Below are 21,963 nucleotides of genomic sequence, written 5' to 3'. Positions count from 1 at the left end.
TGCTGCAAAACCTCAGGACACCTGGCTGAAAGCAGTGAAGGAAGTGAGCATAGAATAAAAGAGTTAACAAAATGCAGCAAACCAGTATAACCAGTATAAAGGAATACAGAGATGATTATGTGAGGAGAGAAAAATGAGCCTGAACTGAACTGTATGTCTGGCACCCAGTCTTGATAATCATAATATCTTTAGGCCTCAAATTACACAACATGTTGATGAAGAAACAAAAGATAACAGAAGATAATGGAAGAGCCACACATGCCCTCATCACCAATCAACACACAGCAGTGAGACAGACACTCGGGGGAATGTGAAGCCTTGCATCTCTCTCCTTCTCCTTTATGTTTATCTTTTTATCGGTTTCGCTCATTAGCTTCTGTTCAATTGACATTTGCCAGGGCCAATACGGATGACTGCCAGTCCACTTTGTTTTGCCCTTTGATTACATGCTCATACATTATTGATTTCTTCAGGGCTTATCTACTTTAACCACCAGATTAATGCTCTGATCAGTCAGTCATTCAGTTAATGTTTCACCTGCACACACTGACAAAAAAGTCAGTGCAATCAAATCAAAATATAATAATACTAGTATAATAATATGTCACAGGAAAAGTATCATGCTTCAAAGCATAGGAGTGATTATTGCTTGTGAAAATGAGCTGCCAGCCCCCATTATTAAAACCTCGATTTGGATAATGTGCTTGTCTTTCTGATGTCTTGGAAATTGTAGTTCAGTGTGAAACAGGCCCTCGGGGTGTCTAATGAGTTGGCATTATTCATGTATTCTACTATTTGCTGGCACAGTCTGCAAGTAATGGATAGTCTTTGTCACAGAGGCAGTTCTGCATGAATCAGTATCTTACATTTACAGTGTGGAGCTTTTTCTGCTTGCTTTGATAGAGCTAGATTTTACATCATCAAAAGATAAAGAAGATTACTATTATACTTCATAACTTCCTTCTATGTATAAACATTTTTTTCTTACTCATTAATAATTATATTAAGACAAACAGTGAATGGACATGTTATCCTACTTAATATTTTCTTTTTTTAACCACTTCATCTGGTATCATAGTGTTTCTAAATGCATCATTCTGTGTATCCCCCTGAAATAGATTCATTTTAGCTATTTTTATGCTGTTTTGAATGTTTTTCATTTCTGAAAGTCAAATGTCAACAAACATCAAAATGTTGAGACAAACAGAGTGTACGTGATGGTCGGACCAAAAGTCCCTCCTCCTGTACCACTACGCAGTGTGCGTAAAAACGCATCGCTTGCGTCAAGTTCACCGTGTTCATCAGCCTTCTAGCGGAATTGATGCTTTCATTTCAAAGTCTAAGCAGTGGTCCAGTTCAATGTCCGTGGCCACAGACATGCGACGTGGAGAAATTTGCCAGCCTCTAAAATAATTCAATTTCCTTTTGGGTTTAAAAAAAAAATCGGAATTTCACAAGATTGTCAGTAGGGCTTTTAGCTGCAGGACAAACCGGAAACCCTTTAATGTTCTCTCTGACTTGACTATTTTCCTCCTCGGCGGCTCCGGCTCCGTGTCTCCGGGATGCTGAGCAGGCGGGCGGGGCAGTTTTTCCTTGCAGTGCCCTGCCGTGGAGTGATGTAGCGGGACGTACGGGACAGAGCGGACACGGAGGGAAGCAGAGCAAACGCCTGTACGGTTGCTTTTTAACAAGCTCCTCAAAATTTGCGTATTTTAGACGCATAATGGATTTATTTAATAGTCCAATCTAACGTGAACACTGTTGGAGCCATCCGTGCATCCTGACACACGGACATCTTGTTTCTCTCGTATCAGGACAGCGGAGTGGAGCGAAGTCTTTTTCTTGATTTTGGAGCGGCTGCAGGTTGTGTTGTAGTGGAGCTCTCCACAGCTCACCATGGCGTGGCCCTGTATCAGCAGGGCGTGCTGCATGGCCCGCTTCTGGAACCAGCTGGACAAGGCTGACATTGCGGTGCCTTTGGTGTTCACCAAGTACACGGACGTCTCCGAGATGCAGCACATCCAGCTGCAGCCGCCGCTCCACCCTCCCCAGGCCCGGGTCGCCATAGAAACGCAGCCGTCTCGCGCAGAAGCGAGCAACACGGCGGCGACACGCGCACCGCGAAGGTGCGTCTCCGAGGAGCGCGTGTGCAGCTCGGTGATGCGCGAGGACTTTAAACACTGGAAAGTGCGACCCGAACCGAGCTGTAAGCCCAAGAACGAGTACCACGGACCGGAAACACCGTTCAACAGCGAGACCCAGTACCAGAAGGACTTCAAGCCCTGGCCCATCCCGAAAAGGTACGACCATCCCTGGATACCCAAACCGCCTCCGACCGACGAGCGGGCACCGGACAGGTCCAGGCACGCGAAGCAGCATGCGGCGCTGGAGAACGGGGACAGCGGTGTGGAGAAGAGCGCTATAGCCGACAAGGTGCAGGAGAAGGACCTGCTCCAAGGGCAGGAGAGGAAAAAGAAGTCCAGTAAACAGGACGGGGTGAAGAAAGTTGTCGTGAAGGTGCAAGGAGAGGGCAAGGGGAGGGCGGCGGCGGACGCTGTGAACAGGCAGATCAGAGAGGAGATCACAGCCGGCAGCTCGTACAAGTGAGTTCGCACCTCTGCTTTACTCTGTCACTGTCCAGAGCCGCAGGGTCACCGGGGGCAAAACTGGCAGAATGCTATACAAATGAATATACATAGAGATATAAAGACTTTTAAAGACTTTGTAAGAGATTTTACACGCTATAAACGCAGATCTGAAAAACGCACAAGCAATTTGTTGTCAGGTGAAAATGTTTAGGGACTGTATGAAAATTATTGCCGTGGTTTTTCGCTGTTTTAAACCTGAAATTGTTAGTGGAATAGTAATTTTCACATATCCCCAAATTGCACAATAAAAAGGAGCTTGCAACTGTCAGAATGATGACAAACTTAACAAAATCATGCACCCTGGTGACCAGATATTCCAGTAATTGTTTATTTTTTGATCCCAGACCGGTCCCTGTCTTGTTTTTGTTTGTACTCACCTTTGGCAAAAAGGAAAAATCCCTAACCCTCCCCTTTTTCTGACCCCCTTTCTCTCAAATAATTTTCATGTAGTCCCTTATTAACTGGATCTCTGAACAAGCCTTTAATAAATCTTTCTCTCTTTTTTTTTTGCACAAAATAGGACTTTATTAGGGGTCAGTACTTTATCCCTTAATCTGAGGAAAGCCGCTGTTTCATCACAAACTAACTGAAAGCTTGTTTTCTTGGAACAAGTAACTCGAAGATACACACAGCAAGTGGAGACATGACAGAGGTGTCAAATTCTCACCACAAAAGCTAGAGGAATGAAATCGAAAGGTCAAGGTGGAGTTGTTTCCAAACGCTGTTGATGTTTAGGTCCACAAGGTTTATCTCTGCCCTCTTATGCAATCTTCCCGAGGATGATGGGGACTGGTGGATGGATGAACATTAAGTCACGCATGTCACAGTGCGCATGGCTGTTGGTTGTGAGTGTGAGATGATGTGATATATGAGATCCAATTCATATTTAAGCATTGATTTGTCTCTTTTTTGCTTTAGTAATCTGTTTTTTTAGGGTTTAAGCAGCATTCAATGTTTGATTCCTTGTCACACTTTAAAGGAAGATATATATACATGCATACATACATACACAGTGGTCACATAAAAGGATGCAAGTTGTCGGATTTTGGCTCAGTGTTGTCACAGAGTGCAGGTTTGGATTGATACAACAGCCCTTGCTGTAGTGGGATCTGGCTGACAGGTGAATGGCGCTATGCGAGATCAGTGAGTGAGTGTTACAGCTGTTTGGTGCCGTGCCTGTGTGTCAGCAGGGTGCAGCCCGGGGCACTTTCCCCCGACATGGCATGAAATGGCTGCATACTGACAAGGAGGAGCCCAGTCAACTCTGTCTTCCTCTACAAGCACAGACTCAAAGCAGGTCAACTGTGGGTTAATACAATGAGTAGAGTGCACACACACACCACACACACACAGACATACAGACAAACACATGCACTAAAAAGACATTGTGTTAAAGTACAGTATAATTTAGCCTTTTTGATATCACTTTTTTCATTACAGAACGATTACACATCCATCACTGCACTTAAAAAAAAGACATCAGGGCTGAATTACACAAAAGGTGATCAACAGGAGCTGTGAAAAACATAAAAATAAGGACCATTTATCACCAAAATGTCATCAAAATGAAAAAAGGATCAGTCCTGATGAAGAATTTTCATCCTGATTTATGTTCATACTACCACTACTGATAAGCCAAAGACTACATACCAGCAGAAAGGTTTCTGAAAAGAAACTGTCCACAGACCATGAAGTAAATTCACCTGTAATTCACTATGAATTACGTTCCTCTTGGCTGCATTTTTTTTATCTGGGCTGTTTAAAGCAGACCTATGCTGGGGGCAGCCACATTTGTGTGGCTGCAGTTAGAGCTAGGTTGATAAATCAGCCACGTGGATTTATTGGCCAATATAAGATCATTGTAGAACGATCACTATCAGAAAGCAAGGCAAAAAAATGCACTACAGAAATGCCATGTTTGGGAACACTGACAATATAACACATTATTTCTGTTAGTTGGAGAAACATGTTTAAAAATGAAACCTTAACCTGATTAATTTGCTCAATTTCTGCATGTCGGTGTCTGTGCATTCTGGTCAAACATAGTTTTGAATGACGAAGAAACATCACTTTAAACATGGCCTGATAAAAAACTGATGAAAAATTGTAGTATTTATATACTGTATTTGTAGTATTATGAACTGGATGTCTGTGACAACATTCCTGAAATAAATGCTGTATTAAGTTACTGCTAATGCAAACCAAACATTTCCTACTGCTGCAGCTTCATATTAAAAGCATTTTACTGACAAAACAGGTTGATTTTTATCATATAGCGCTTACAGGAAATGCAGCGTGTTTGTCTGTGAGCTTTTCCCTTACAACTATCATTCATCAAAACTGTGTCGAGTTGTCGAAACAGTCATGTTTAGCACTTTATGAGAGTGGATCAAAAATAAATATTGACAATAATATAAATATATACTATAATAATATAATGAAATATTGCAGGGAGTAATGTGACAGTCAGGAGCAGCCACAGTGAGCTGCTTGCATCAGGCTGCACACCTCCAACTTCTCACCTGTGTCCTGCTGTCCACAGACTCATGCTGAGTGCAGCATAAATCACACCAGGGTTGATCACATGATGATGGAAAAAGGCCAATCGTCACTTGCCTTGACAATCATTTGTTTTGCTGCCCCCAGAATTCTGTGACCTGTAGCATTAAACCACATTTGCTGTTTCCACCAGTAACCACAGATGTCGCCAAATCAACCAAGAAAATCATGTTTCACGTCAGTTTCAGAGCAGCCAGCAGGTAGCTTGGTAGTTGTTGTGCATCATTGGCAGGCTGCTGCTCAACACAGTTGTCAGAATCCTCCACTATAACCAACAAGATGATCATATCATCATTTTAAGCCAGTAACCTTGAAGCTCTGAATGGATTCCTGCAGGATTCAGAGCTGTGACAGTCTGTCCTGTCAGTCTGAGCAGCTATCGTTAGCTCAATGGCGCAATGTCAGTGTCGTGAGTCTGATATCAAAACACTGTCAGACGTGACTTAGCAGCAGTTTGTCACTATCAGCAGAGCTGCCCAACTATGCAGCTGCTATTAATACATTTCACGCCACTTTGAAGGTCAAGTCATTATTGACTAATGATGATTATAACACTAATATAACATCTTTCTCTCTTTTATCAGGTGAAAAGTAGTTGAAGGCAGCTTTCCAAAGTTCATGATTTACCGGAGGGTAACTTAAGTTGAACAGTCCCGAGATCTGGTCTGGTGAGCAGTGGTTTTAAATTTGAGAAGAGAATTCATGCACTGAGGCAGCGTTTAATAAAAATGATGAATGCTGTTCTCATGTTGCTAGAGAGAACCAGCCTAATTTTTCATGTAGCACATTAATATAAATAAACACTAAAAGTATTGAGAATAAAGAATATCTCTATGTCTGCCACACGGACATGGTGGTTTAACTGTACACTGTCCTCAGGAAGAAACTTGCTCCAACAATATTCCAAAAACAAAGTTTTATCTTTAGTTTCAGCTGCTCCACATGAGGTCCAGCTAAATTCACATGCATTTATAAGGTTGGATAGTTTCAGTAGCATTAGGTGGGTGGATGGCAGGGAGATGCAAAGTGGATGTGTTCTTGGGAATAAAACACATTTTTTCTGATGTCAATACATTCTTAAACTACAATATAAAAAGAGTATTAAACATCCGGGCTCAGTTGGGTTGTGGTTGCAGTTAAACCCTTTTTCTCCTCAAGTAATTCAGTTATAGATTCTGTAGCAGAATGCAGCTTTCATTAGGGAGCCACATTCAGTGACTATTCAAAGCCAGCTCCGTTCCATTGTGCTGATCTGCACCAGGCCAGTCAAACATGAAGTCCTGTTCCCCTCCGCTCTATTTTCTGCGAGAACATTTGCCGTTTTTATAAACTTTTATTTATCTACACAGGGCTTGCTGAACACAAAGGCTCTTTTTCTCCGGTGCACCTGGGAAATGCTAAAGGCAACTATCGCTCTTTTCTGCCAACCGCTGTGTTAACTATTCCTTTTCTTGCTTTGAATTTGAGCAGCATTGTCAACCAACAGCCTCCCAGTCACAAGGCCCCACCCTGACTTCATCTTGCCGCCTACCCGCTGCATTATGTTTAAAATGGCAGTTGCATGAGAATAAGTCCCAAGTCTCAGACAGTAGATGCTGGAGTCTTTGTCAGTGTTTTCTTTGCACTAGCAGCTTTGCTGTAAAAGACAAAGGCCATCCTCCATCTTGTCAGCAGTGTTTGTTCAGTTATGTGAAGTGTGGCGTCTAATAAAAGACTGATTGGATGAAGAATTCTCAAGCAAAAAGACAGAGAGAGGAGTTTCATTGCCAGCAGTAAGGCAGGTTCACTGAGCTCAAGGAGGGACTTAGGAGGCATGAATTTTTTATTTTAATTTGTGTCATGCATCACAGAGCTTCTTCCTTTGGCTTTGTTCTGTCGTGTGTTTCACCTGAGCACATGCAGCACAACGCTGCCTCTCCCAGACAAGGATGCTCCATCAACTCAAAATGACTTTATGTCACGTTTACAGAACGTACACAGGGCCCGCGGTAGCAGACAGTACAGTGTAAAGAGGCCAATGGATTCTGGTGGATTTAAAAATGATCCTCTTAGAGAGTCAGCAAAGCCTCGTGTTCTCACTGACGAGCAGTGAATGCAGAAACACCCATTCTGCTCCGGCTGCGAGACAGAGAGATGAGACAAATCCAAGAGGGGAAAAAAAACGGCGGGTTGTTATCTCAAATGTCCCGAGCTAACTTACTCGCGGTAAAACCGCGCTTAGATTTTTTCCCTGAAACTCAAACCACTGTGCTTTAGTTCCTGTGAGATTTATTGTTGCCAAAATATAATCCCAATATCTCATCTGATATCCAGAATTCATTTGTTGCGTGAATCCAGAGCTCTGCCAGCTAAAGCTAACTGTTTTATGTAACCAATCTAATCTGATTTTGTCATATCTGATTACAGTTAATTTAAAAGGAAACATCTCACATCACTCAGGAGTTATGTAAGATACTGTAGCCCGGTTAGACCTGCAGTTGTGGCTGAACTCTGACCAGTGTTGTTAAGTGAAAACATGCACTTTGTGGAAACTGGCTGCATCACATAAACACTCAACATCGAGAAGATTTAGAATGGTTGCTATGGTATTTTGATGGTTGTGGTTTTTATAGAAATTAGCATAGATTTTATCTGTTACGACTGCAAAGGCCCAGGTCCTGACAGTTACTACTGACAATACCAAGAACGCTTGTGTGGGAGCCATCATTTGTGACCCACTGAGAATCCCCTGTAATACTATAATATACTGTTGCTGCTCTCAGTGTAGCTGCTTCCATTGAGCCGCTGCCTGAGAAGCTGCAGAGAGGCTGTGAGATAGAGACGAGGCCAACAGATCCCGGTGGAGGGAGGGAGTGTTGAGCAGAAGCCAGGCTCTGACACACCAAGAAACACTCTGAGAGGCTACAGTATTGTGTGTGGGCAGATTGATTCCCTGGAATACTCCGAGAGAAGCGGGCCAGCCCTTTATCTCAGGCCGGCACCGGTTTAGACTTACGGCCAGGATCGCTGTAGTCACCATCAGTGACAAACGCACACAAGTTTGTCTCAGCGGTGTGTTCGTGCACAGATGTATTTATGGCTTGCAGGATTTCAAAGTGCATTCAAACCTGAGACAAAGACAAAGTCTATTTCACACTGCATCCATATATAGACGTTAGAGAGCTATTTTTTTCTCTCTGATTATAATAATATAAGAACAATCAAATGTTCAAATGTCAGAAAATTGTAAAAAAAAAAAAAAAAAATGCTTGGGACAGTTTCCCTGAGCCCACAGTGGCATCTTCAAACTGCCACACATTCATGTTCATGTTCCCCTCCGGATGAGTTCTGGTCACTTTGGTGGTGCTTTAACTTTACATCTAGCGCCACCATCAGGTTGGTCCAATACTAGAGAGCGTTTATGACCAAATACCTACAGAAATGTAACGCATCACAACATATTGTAATTGATTAGCAAACTTTAGCATCAGCATGTTAGCATTGTCATTGCGAGCCTGTTAGCACATTAAAGTGAGTATTTAGCTCAAAGCACTGCAGAGAGGCGAGCTGCATGGCTGTTGACAAATGACTTAATGTCTGTCTATCTATCTATGATCTTTTTATCACTAATTTACAATATACTTACCCCTGCATGCTTTAAGGTACTGCAAGGATTACTTGTTCATATTTTCATCTTTAACTTTACGATACGTTGTGTGGGGGACTTTATGTGGTATTTATATTTTACAGGAGCCCTTTTGTGTTCCTGGGAGCTGTTGGAGGAGGGTCTGCTTGCAATAAAAGACTTGATTCACATTATTGATTCAGGGTTTTAAAACACGGTTTGATTTTCCGCCTCAATTGGAATCCTTTACTGACGTTTTTACTGTAATCCTGGCTGGTTTTCTGCAGCCTGCCGATACTGACAACGTACTTTTAACTGTGAGGCAAGTTGTGCAGCTCGAAATTTGCAGGCATTTGTTTTTATTCTTTTTCTCTTCTGACTCTCTCTTGGTGAGTGGTCCAGATTGTGCCATGTTAGAGCAGGGCTGCATGGAGCTCAGCAGTGCTGTACCCTGGCGTGGTTCCACCCCTGTCAGTGCCAGTGTTTGGTTGCAGTGACGAGGCCTTCCTCCGCACATCCCCTTCACCACAGCGGGTCAGCGGGGTCAGACGGCCGAAGCAGCTTTAGTCACACAGCGAGAAATTTCAGGCAGTATGATAGCATTGCCCGGGCCTCGGTGACTCACAGAACTGAACAACATCTTCAAAAATAATAAAGCAGAGAAGATGCAGAAGTAGGAAAATAAGAGCAAGTAGAAGAGGAGGGTATTTGAAATGTACTGAGAGACGAAAAAGAGAAAACCTAAGCAGAAAACTTTAAATTGAGAATGTTTTTGGATGTTGTAAATCAGTTTGTGAATTTGAATAATGTCAAAAATATTGTTGTTGTTGTTCATGAAGAGGTGACGCCTCAAACAGGACTTTTTCCAAGCACAATACATTAACCCTTCAATGAATTCTGGATCATGCTGAAATGATTAACTGTCATTCGAACAACAGAAAATTATTCAGCTGCTGATGACAGAAATTCCAGCTTTTTAAAAACAAGGATTTGCTTCTTTTCTCTGTTTAGTGTGATGGAGAAAGTATCTTTGGTTTCTGGCGTGTTGATTAGACAATAAAGCAACTTAAACCATCACCTTGGCCTTGATCAGCATGTTTCACCATTTTCTGAGATTTCATTGGCCAGATGATTACTCAAGAGGAGGATTGGCAGATTAATCATTTGTTGCAGCCCCAGAAAAAAAACTCAGTCTGCCCGTGAGAAAGGAGTCATTAGCAACACTTCAGGTTCCTCGCTGTGCCTCTGTGGTTAAGTACTGAGAGACTGTTTTCTAACACACACACACACACACACACAAAGAGCGAGGCGCAGACCAGCGTGAACCTCAATACAAGTCCATCACAATGAAAACACGTCTCACAACTCTCCACCAGCGCCCTTCCAGCTGCTTTGCCTCTGTCAGAGTGATGTCAGAGGTTTTTTCTGCTTGAATCTGTTCAAATTAACTTAAAGGATGGTTGTGTTATGGTCAGCTGCATATTGATATTGACATTAGTTAAGCTTATCCATGAATATAAAGAGATGGAAATGAGGTTGAAAGATTACAGATTTGCAGCTTAATATTGAGAAATTTTGATTTTTTTTAACTTTTACTCATTGATAGGTTACAATGAAGATGGTTTTGTTGTTTTATATTAGGGTTAGGACTTTTGTAGCCAAACCACCTCCACTTTACTGCAGCAATGTTAGTCGCTTTCAGCCATGCTTGTTGTTGACGTGCGTAACGGTGTGGTGTCATTATGGTCAACAAGTCAGAATATTACCATTATATACCACAATATGAGTTTATGAAATGATTTTACAAATGATACAAGCATTATTATGAATGATATGATATGGCACACACCTATTTTGCATATTTGTTATCCATGTAATGATCACATGACTGATTAATGGACTGTATGTAAGGAAACCAGAAGAAACCTCAGACATTCTGATGAAGGCAAGATGCCCAAAAACAAGGTGAATGAAGCTGGCTGTCCTGGAGAAGAGTAGTGTGGGATGTTAGTAGTATTTAACGATGCATTGTTCTTGGTTTAACACCTTCTGTGGCATGAAACAGATTGCAAACAATTAATACCTTAGTATGTACACAGTGAGCTTTGTGCTTCCTGCCACAGTCAGCTGTAGTGTTGTATGCAGGTATGCTTGGAGCCTTGGCGTGTGTCGGCGCTTTACAGTCTCAGTGAAGTGCCAGTTTCACAGCTGCACGGTAAAACGCCTGTGCCTCACAGCCTCCTGTGACACTGAGATAATGTTTCCAGAGCTGAAGGGAACAGCCTCATGTGAACGTCACACTGTTGTGTTTTCACTCTCATCATATGATGTAGCAGATACCGTACGGCTCTCTGACGACAGCCGCCGCACCAGTGCTGCTTTTTGAGCATCATTTTTAAATAAGTACCAAGTACACACTGACCACGGAGACACAGGCTTTATTGTTACACAGTCAAATGTCCATGAATAGTAACAATGTTACTGTACAGACCGGTGTTTCACACTGTGAACCCTGTGTGCACTCACAATCTGCCTCTTTCTGTCTCTCTCTCACACACACACTCTCTCACACACACACACACACACACACACCCTGTGGTGGCATGTGGGAGCTTCATACCCTTGGCCTTGAACGTTGTTGTGTAACCTGTCCTTGCGTTGTGGCTTCTTGGCCCAGTCGAGCATTGAAAGTGGACTTCAGTTCTATTATATAATGGCTCTGTGTGTGATTTCCGCCTCTCCTCTGCACCACTGGACGGATTTCTGTACTCAGCAGCCATGTCACCGTCACCAGCGTAAATGCTTTGCTTTTTGTTTAATACTTGAACCGCTTAAATGCTAGCAACTGACATCTAATTTAAGTTGGGAGCTAATTAGGTCGTTATGAAGAAAGTTCAAGCATTTTGCTTTTTAATTGAAAATCTGTGGTATAATTTGCAATCGTCAGTTCACTAAGGTTAGATGAAAATACTTCAAAACATGTCATAACATTCATATTTTTAGCCCTGCTAGTAACATGGCTCTAGTTTATAAATTGACTTCATTAAGCACCATGGTCAGGGCAACGTTTTAATTTGTCCAATACTTTGGTTTATGACCAAAAACCTGCAAAACTAAAGACATTTCCCATCAGCCTCAGCTAATTACAGCCTCACAGAGCTACGAGCATGGCTGTAGACTCTTATCTTCAGGTATATTGACCAGTAACACCAAGGCTGTGTCTCACTTATCAACACTCCCACATGCTGCCCCATGATAACCCAGCACAAGAACACTTGAGGTCAGGACCCAGCAGACGACTCAGCTACATCTCATAAATCCCATTCGCAATGTAATACATTAAAGGAAGTGAAATCACTGCGCCCGTCCTTTCCACATGCATTACATCAAACAGGATCACATGGTCTCCAAGGCTGTTTTCCATAGCTGCCAGTTATTGATTTGATGTCTTTCCATATGACTATGCTTACAGATTGTTCTAATGAGGCTCCGATACAGCATCCGAGCCTTGTCTGCCCTTTTGTCCACTTAGCGATGTTGCCTAATATAGCGCTTTACTTCCACGGGGAACAGAGGCTTTTCACTGAGCCTTGGCCATTGTTTCATGGCTCTCACACTTCATTGTGCTGCACTGGGGGTTGGAGAGTTTATGTGTTTGTGACTGCACTGGAGCCACAGGGGACGACTGATAGGTGTCATCTGACTGGCCTAAATCAGAGAGCTGCCTGCTTTCCTTTGTAATTAGCCGCAGCATCACAACATCCCATTGCTGGAGACGCAAGACAGGATAAAATGTTTTGAATGAGAACACTGAAGCCAAATTATAAGACATATATAGCTCTACAGACACTCTTTTTTTCTTGATTATTAAAAAAATGGTGCAAAAAATGAGTAAACACAGAGAAATCCAAGGTTCATACAAATTCACCAGATAGCATCGAAGTTTCCCCGTCACATATTGGGGTCTTTTTTAAAGCATTATCTGGTGACCTTGTAATAACTAATGATTAACAAGCCCTACAGACAAAGGCACATTTCATCTTACCTGTTTTTGACGATATCACCTTGGTGTTAAGGAGATTGTGACAGGCATTTTATTTTCATACATTTTATGGAACAAACAATCAATTCATTGAGGAAATAATTAGCATATCAATCAATAATGAAAACAATTGTCAGTTGCTGCTCACATACAATGGAAATACCAGCGATTACACAGCTTCTGTATCTGAAACATAGGGTAGTTTGTTGCAAATGAATGAATAAATTACAGAGAAGGAAAATATCAATGATAAATAAGGAGAGAGTGTAATGCAGTGTGATATATGAAGGTAATCGGCTTTAATGTGCACCTGGCATTAAGATGCAGCAGCTGTCCTCTGTGGTACTGTTATCTATCGGTCTTTAAATAAGCGAGGGAGGAGGCTGATACATGCTGCAGGCCAGCCTGCTCTGTGTGAATGCCATACTGCTGACCTTCTTCAGAACTGCTGCGTGAGGACTACAGAATATCACACCATCAGACTGGTGCAGACCTCCTCCCGCGAACATACTCTGCTCTACAGTAGTAATGCACCACTTCATTTCACATTCATTTTCTCTAGACGGGGATTCCAGAAGTGGTGTTGTGCTGTTTCCAATAAAAGTAAAAGCTATTTTCTTTAATGGTGTTCTGACAAAGAAGGTTTTTATTAGACCGTCACTAAAAAAAATACAGCAGTGTACAGACTAAAGACAATGTTGAGACCTGTCACTGATTGGCATATTGATAAGTATATGAGGGATATCAGCCAATGATGAACACAATTACCCAGAAGTGAACTCTGACCTGTACACTGCCCATAATGATCATTATAAATGGGTTTCAATACTCAACAACACAGTGCATTTTCTTATGATAACTGACTTCCTTCTTTCCACACAGAACTGAGTACAAGGCTTACAGAGATGTGAAGCCGGCAAAGATGATCCGGGCCAAGTCACAGTACCTGCCACCGGATGGGAAGACCAGCCTAGAGACCAGCTACAGTGCCACCTTCAAGGGGCAAGCCCCGCTGCAGCCCGCTGACAACAAGGCCCTGGAGAGGAGGAGGATACGCAGTTTGTACAGCGAGCCGTACATAGACCCCACCAAACAGGTGAGAACGCGCCTTTCTAATGGGGAGCTGAGCAAATCTTACGATTACTGTAGTGTGAAACTCTTGCCATGCTCATCTCATTGCACAACACAGTTTTAGAAATGACTAGCCATGACTGTGGCACTTCAGATCAGGAATCTCATTTCCACTGTCCGACATCCTTAGGTTGACAGGTATAGTGCCCCTCGCTCTAAACCCAAAAAGTCTGGAGCCACAGCGGCAGGCCAGGGCAAGCCAGCGAAGAAAGCCAAAGATAAGCAGAGCGCTGCACTGAGGGGCTCCAAGAAGACGACCTCGGAGAACCAGCCCGAGAACCGGCCGGCGGTGGGGGACAAGGAGAAAAGTAAAGAGATGAACAACAAACTGGCTGAGGCAAAAGAGTAAAAATCATTTAGCACTACTTCTCCTTTTATTTCTTATTTTTGGGGGAAAACAAACACAGAGGCTGCAAAATTAATTAAGGTTCTCATCTTTATTCTCATCTTTTTTCTTCTTTCCCTCTGGTTCCCCTCCAGTCACTGTCCTCTTTTCCTCTCTGTTCAGTCTGTCAGTATCCACTCATTCTTCCTCTCTGTCCTCTCTCACTACCTCTTGGCTACCTTTGTACAATAACAATGAAATAAGATGTTGGGGTTTAGACATGACATGTCATTGCTCCTCCCACCTCACGCTATATTAGATCGCTATAGTGACGAGTGGGCGGGCGCATCCGCTTCCTCCGCCATTTGATGCCACCCACCACCCCCACTCTGCTCGCCTCCATCTCCAGGTTGCCATGGCTACTGGTTGCCTGGCTAGCCAATGGATAGCTCTTGTTGCATGGGCCCACCAGCAAGCAAATCTGAAGGGTTGGCTTTGATCAGCTGAGCAGATTGCTTTGTTGAGTTTATCAAGGATCTTTTTTCCCATCCTTTTGTTTTTTTAGAGAAAAGATAATCGAATTGGCACTTTGGATCTGGTTTGTGCACTTGCTAAATTAACAGAAAATCTGAAAATCTTTGATAAATGTCCCGCTTGGTTATCCATGAGTGTCTGCTCCACGGCTTGTTTTGTACCTGCTCTGTCATCTTTGCTGCTGTTCTCTGTTCATGGTGGAGCTCACAGGACTCAAAGTCTGTGTCAGCCGATATCACAACGCTTTGTTCAATGTGATTTTGTAATCCAATGTATCATTTTGACCTGTTGTAAGCCACATGAAATTGTTCCTGTTCTCTCATTCAGCATTTGCTCCCTTCATGTGAAACCCATTCATACAGTGGTATTTTAATTCACTCAAGGCTATTTTGTAACATCCAATTTGTTGCCAACTAACCATCTGGGTCACACTAAACTGATTATGCATTAAACACCAGTCATTTGCATAGCAGATGAGTATTCCCGCTGAATTAGATAATAGTGTGGTGCAGTCATAGCGACATTTAACATTAGAGTAACAACATTTCTCAGAATCAGAGAGGGATGAGTTCAGTGGAGCTGGAGAATGTTGTGCTGAGCGGTTCTGGTTGTGTCATGTCTGTCAGGCACACAGCGTGCAGAGCTGTCCATCTCAATAGCCCTAATTCAGTGTAATCACCTCCAAAGTAGTCTTTATTAACAAGACTGAGCCCTCTCCAAACCTTCGCAGCAGTTGTCCAACTGCGCTCAAACACACACGCCTCCTTTTTGGCTTTTCTGATTGCATTCTGGCGAGGGCGACCGTAGCCAACATGATTAGACTGCCGCGGGACGATAGCAGACGGCTCATATTGCTGCTTAATAGCACTTTTCACATTACCTTTAAAGAGGGAGCTGTATGGTTGAAGCACAGATTCACGTTCCAAATAAATCATGAACGATCCACTGCCGTTTGTGGTAAGAAGTTTCAGCTATATCTGTTGACATCATCTTTTATTTTAATACACCACAACAAGGTCAAGGTGATGTGACACTAAGTGGAACTGCCTCTGTTGGACTCCAGTGTTCACCACTCTCTGTTTCTGAATCCATGTCGTTTTGCCCAAATTCCAGGCCCAGAGTATGAAAGGTATATATGTTGGTTTGAAGAGGTTGAGTCTTTTCAAAAGATATTGATTCAACACTGGATTTACTTTTGCTTTGTCTGGCAAGTTCAACATGGTGGTACTGTGTCTGTGTGTAAGAGGTATCTAGCAAGGCATACCAAAATAAGCTGTAAAACCTCCAGTTTTAAATTCTGGTTTAATCCAGATTTCCTCAGTGAGATGTGTTGAAAAAAGGGAACATGAAGTCAGTTGTATTGTAACTGTTTATCTGTTCAAACTAATTATAACCTCCCTTGTATATATAGCTTATATCTGTTTATATATTATAGGAGGGCTCCTTGTTGGCTGGCTCTACACTTGGTCCAAAGCACCCAGCTGCTTTCTCTGAGTTCTAGTATAACTGTATAGAGACACCTTTTTTCAAGTCTTTGTTTTTGGATTAGAAGAGCACTGTACAGTCTTCATGGGTCCACCCATCATTGCGCTCCACCCCCCGCGCACACCTCACTGCTCTCATTAGCTCTGCTGCTCAGCATCCCTCCCTTCATTCTGAGTGGACGACCATACTGTCTCTATCTCCTGTGGTGTCTGAGACAGCAACCATCACCACTACCGCCATGTCTATCCAAGCTGAGCACGCGCCCCATCAGGGATGAGGGCCCTACTCATTCGTATTTTGCAGCCTTTGGTTGGGGGACCCTTTGTCATGTAACACAAGGGAGGGTGCTAGTGGGGGCAGTAAATGTGAACGGTGCTGAGCACACCACACACCCTGTGCTATCTCTGTGATTATTAGGAAATTAAGGATAGAAAGATAGAAAGTATGGTAAAGAAAGTTATGTCTTGGGCTAAAAAAAATGACTGTGACGTGCTTGTGTTTCTATCTGCTTGCTCATATTTAATGAAACATTACAAATAAATGCAAAAAGCAGAAAAAGCAGTGTCTTCTTGCTTTTTTTTTGTTCAGAAGAATGGTGAAAGATTAGCGGTTGCAGGTGTCTGTCAGCGTTTCTCCTGTCCCAGTCTTTGTCTTTGTGAGACAGACAACATTAAAGAAATCCACATGGAAGAGAATTTTGCACCCACAACTTCTTTCTATGCTTATCCAAGATTGTGCCGCATTCTGGCATGAGCTCTGACATCCTCTGCAGGCCCTGCATGTTGCCCTCATGTGAGAACTGAAGAATATATTATTTTTGCATCATGTCTCTAATATATTCCAAGAACTCCCCTGACTTACAGAGCAATATGCATGTCAAAGGATGTCCAGAAACTTATTCCAGAAGAAGATGTCATGTGCTTTTTAGGCTTGATGTACAAATGAAAACCACCCACAAATGTGTGATGTATAATATTGTTCTTCTATACTTAGTCTGGTGTCATGGTTAGAGTATTTGAGGATGTCACATTTGGATGATGCTGTGTCCAATTTGTCGTGTGCTAATGAGTGACATTCTGATTCATTTGAAGGGTTGTGCTAAAACAGTACCACTACATACAACTCTGCCAGCCAATCCGAGATATTGGTTGGGTGCAGACTCTAAAGCAACACCTGTGGGGCTGTGCACTTCCCAATCCCAGGTAATCAATCACGAGAGCAACGAAAAGAAATAGACCACGAGCCACAACTGCCACTCATTCCCATTAATACATACTTGTGATTTACTTTTGTTTTCTATTACAGTGGCACAGTTTTGTTTTTCTGGTGACCCACCACATTATCTCTGGTCTACCCATCAGCAGCCTCTCTGTATTTCTCTTCCATATGGACACTAGAGTAGGGGGCGGGTTGGATGGGGCTGTCCGACTGCCTGCTGTCACATCCCACATGTACGGTTCCTTAAGGTGCCCTTTCTTAAGGAGGCCTCAGGTTTAGTCCAGTCATCTCCAAACATCCTCGAACGTGCACCCACTCTCCATGGTTAAAACAAACTGCATGACTGTTGAATTATCCACCCAGGGAGGAGATCACTATCCGGCTCATTCATGAGGCAGGTCACTCATGTAACTAAGTGCATCCTAGCTTGTTGTCACTGGTTAAAGTTTCATACTATGTTTTTTCCAGTCTAAATCTGTCTCTGAAGCATGCTGCCACTGTTTTCTGTTGGACCTGCAATCTGATGCTACAGTATGTCTGATAATAGATTCTGCACTATACCTAGAATATTGGAGTGTTATCTTATGCATAAGATGAGTGGTAAGTATGAAAAGCATGAGGGAAGTGGCTCTGTAAGTGCACGTTATTGATATTCACTGTAGTTTGTGCTGCTAATGTATTTCCATTCAAATGTGATTGGGATTTTCCATAGTGTGCTGCACATTGTAGCTATTCTTTCACAGAACACCCCGAGACCCTCATTAAGCTATTGGCATCCTGTGGTTAGTAATGTCATTCCAACTAATTGAACGGGTCAAAGTATAGATTTAAACCAATGGCCTGTATTGATATAAATGCAAAGCTGTCCAATACAAAATTAGGAATAAACCAAAAGCTTTAATTCAATGTGTATTCCCACAGCACAATGGGTTTTATTGTCTTGTAAAGTTTTTGAAGTTATATTACTTGATTTGTAAGTCACATGATTCTATCAAGATTGCCTTGAGGCATTTTATGTAACATTTGTCAGAAGCAAACAGGCAAAGAAGCCCTTTGGTGATGTTGTAGCTTCGTCTCCTGATATTCTCCTCTGAAATGAGCGGTCACAGGGTGCTCAGCTCAACTCAGCCCAATGACTTGTTATTCGCCTGAGAGAAATGCCTCATCATGTGTCTCTTTCTGTCTCCTTCTCCTCTGCTATCTTAACCATGTGCTGCCTCCTAGAGATGCTAAAGACGAGCTTCTCGGACCCAGTCATCGTCATTCCCAGGGTGCTGCTGGAGGAGAACCACAACCACTGCTGGAGAGAGCCGAGCCTCGGAGGAGCAGCGGGGTCGTACGCTTTGCCCTAGACGGGAACCAGACTGAGTAGTTCTGCAAAGGCAGATACACCTTTTGCAGAGTCTGCTGCTCTGTACTGTAAATATCTAGTATTTGCAACTAAGTTGGATTAGGAGAAGAGGTGAATCCCACAAAAAAAATAAAAATATCCAAGCCCTCATATTTGAAACTCGCATGTTTGAAACAGCTTCTGGCTCTAAGGTCACAGCTGTTTGACCCATGGCATTATTGCAACGGTGCTACATCATTTTTCTGGTTTCATGCAATTTATTTTAAAAGAATATGTCGATATCATTAGAAATATCACACCATAAAGTGCTTATACAACAATTACAAAACACTGTACTGTACATTGATTGGTTTTAGTGTAAATAAAACAGCATAACTTGCAGATTGCCTTACTGTATTGTAGTTTTTGTTGCGTGGTCAGTCCTTTTCAAACAGGGTTCTTGTATGTGTGAAGTGATGACGAACTCTGCATGTTGCATAGGCACATAGGCACACAATGTACCACTTGGCCCACAAAGCTTAATTGCATCACATAGGATGGAAAACTGTGGGATAGAAACATTGAATATACATTCTTGAATGTTTTTTAAAGTGAAAGGACTTGGCAACGTTTGACAATTTTCAATACTAGTACTATTAGGATACCTGATTTTTTCAATTTAAATATGTTTTTCACAAAAGTCTGTTTCATTTAGCACAAGAAGCCAATTTCTTTTATTTAAGGTTCCCCTCCACTCAAACAATGTGTTTTTACTTATTGTTCCTTACCTGTGATGTTGGAGCTTCACTGCACAGAATGGTGTCGGTGCATAGGTTCAGTTTTCACATTCATCTGCTGAAGGAGGAAAGCCTCTGAGTTGAACACCTGAGCGTGCAGGCAGGATTTCGTGACATCACAACTAGTTTGGAAGCCGGTCATGGTTCAGTATGAAACTCAAGTGTGATACGGGAACCTGCAGTGAGTGGACTTTTCTGTAAAGCACAGCAGGAGACATCTGTGTAGATGGAATATTTATGTGTCTCAAAGAGGAATTCTACCGATTTTACACATCAGAGTCTGTTTATACTGGTGTTTGGGCAGTACAACTGCATATGTGAAACAAGTTGTACCAAGCCGTCTGTGGCTCCAGAGGGAGCGGTGTAAACTCTGATCAAATCCCTTAGATCATTGATTGGGTGTGGAGTTAGAAAGAAGCGACATTAATCAACCACTACAGCCCAGCTCAAAGCAAATTTAGCCACAACTAGCATAACACACTATGCTGCCACCCAAGAACTTGGTCAAGAATGGTCAGAAAGTGTCAATACTTTGAGTTAAACAGCAGGAATCTGATCAGTGAATAAACAAACAAGATTAAGAATTTGACTAGATATTTCAAACAGCTTTTGATATTTGACAGTTTTTATATCCTGCGCAGCAGATACGTTTTCATCAGCAAAAACATATTTAGATTCCAACAACCCACAAGCCTGGAAATAATAGAGCTGTTCGACTGTCACACAGCTCTGCTTGTTCAACCATATGCATCCGTCCGTGCTGGACAAAAACCAGGATTGAACGTGTTACTATGCACTCCTGTAAGATGTCCAAGTCAGCACCAAAAAGGAAAGAACGATGGATTACCTACTTTCCTTAAAAAGCACAAGCAGCATTTTTGAAAGTGATGTTTGGCAACCTTTTAGGCCGCCTCTATAAGGCAGGTACTCATATTTCATTTATGGCTTACAGGCCAGCGCATAAGGGAAAGAGAGATTAAGAAACAGGACAGGAAATTAGACCAGGAGGCAGGTTTGAGGTTTTGGTGAAGACAAACTTTCCTTGTCACAGCTCATATTGCTCCTCATTAGACTGGCCTTCCTTTATAGCAAACTGTATATGGCAATATACTGCATATTATAATGCTTATATCCCCTCACATGCACACAGACATGACACAATGTGCACATGCAGCATAGATGAGCTCACTGCTCCAGAAATGGTGTCTCATCACATCTTGCATTGGTGGCCCAGTAACATTCAATCTGTCAGTCTTAATCAGCAAGTCAGCCATCCTGGTGAAATACTCTCAAATGATTTTAAATCCAGAGAGGACTGTGTGTGAATCACCAATCATTCTGCGGTCTTACACCATTGGTCTTCTCCAAAAGCTCCGTATCACATTGCCACCACTGTTGTTTTTGCTGTGACACTATTAATGCAGTTTTCAGATGCAGTGAGTGAAGGTCACCAACCCCACCTGAAAGCAATCTTCAGAGACAGATCTTCAGATATTACCTGTATCAACAACCCATACATCAGAGGAGGAGGAAGTGTTTGTGTTCTTTACACCAATGAAAGTAGTAACACCGCACTGTAAAAATACTCCATTGCAAGTCCTGCGCTTAAAATGTGAGTAAGTAAGTAAAAGTATGCCAGTATTATTAAGTAAATATATTTTAAATATCACAAGTAAAAGTAGTCAATACATATGAATTGACCTAATGAGTGTTCCACTATTATATACTACTATGAATTGTTATTGCTGATGCATTAAAGTGTAAATAACATGTCATTGTTGTAGTTGTTATTTTAGATGATCCATAACTTCCTGTAATTTCATACATGAATGTAAATTAATTCATTCAGGTTCCTGTAAAGAGCAAAGAATTATATGGAAACTGGACACAGTGGACAGTTGATGCACTTTCAATTCATTCATTCCAATGAGCTACTCAGTCTTCTAGCCAGTAAGATTTTACATGCTCTTTCATGGAAAATCTTCTGCAAGTTAATTTATCTTTACAAACCCCACACAACTAAACATAAATGACTTGACCTACAATTTGTATTATAACAATTCATTACTCTCTCATTAAGTATTTCATCTTAAAAAATTTAGCATATTTGTATATTTCTGTCTTAATTGTAGTCAAGTCAAAGTGTGAAAGTACAAGAGACTTGTACTAGACTGAATGTACGTACTTACACCAATGAAATTAATAAATGAAATTGATTGACAAGCAAAAGTCAGGTGGCAGAGATTTTAAAACAGTCCCGAGACAGCGCAATTACACTACTCATGTCTGA

At 42.1% G+C, this 21,963-nt stretch overlaps 1 protein-coding gene across 1 annotated transcript; it reads left to right on the top strand.

Annotated features, from left to right (window-relative positions):
* Window positions 1-1,822: 1,822 nt before the first annotated feature.
* Window positions 1,823-18,918, top strand: map6a (microtubule-associated protein 6a). Its single transcript, XM_041952589.1, has 5 exons — window positions 1,823-2,603; window positions 13,736-13,949; window positions 14,115-14,329; window positions 17,420-17,530; window positions 18,771-18,918. Exons 1-5 carry the CDS (start codon window positions 1,897-1,899, stop codon window positions 18,916-18,918), a joined length of 1,395 nt encoding a protein of 464 aa, XP_041808523.1. The 5' UTR covers window positions 1,823-1,896.
* The last annotated feature ends 3,045 nt before the right edge of the window (window positions 18,919-21,963 follow it).

Source organism: Chelmon rostratus, chromosome 14 (genome assembly GCF_017976325.1).
Source record: "Chelmon rostratus isolate fCheRos1 chromosome 14, fCheRos1.pri, whole genome shotgun sequence".
NCBI lineage: Eukaryota > Metazoa > Chordata > Actinopteri > Chaetodontiformes > Chaetodontidae > Chelmon > Chelmon rostratus.
The sequence above is the reverse complement of the archived record's forward strand: the minus strand, read 5'-3'. Positions and strand labels throughout refer to the sequence as shown.

Bases quoted from the DNA above. Each gene is read 5' to 3' on its own strand.
- map6a (XM_041952589.1), top strand. From the start codon at position 1,897: ATGGCGTGGCCCTGTATCAGCAGGGCGTGCTGCATGGCCCGCTTCTGG. The intron at 13,950-14,114 runs GTGAGAACGCGC...CGACATCCTTAG, and splicing joins ACATAGACCCCACCAAACAG to GTTGACAGGTATAGTGCCCC. The intron at 14,330-17,419 runs GTAAAAATCATT...ATTCATTTGAAG, and splicing joins AAACTGGCTGAGGCAAAAGA to GGTTGTGCTAAAACAGTACC.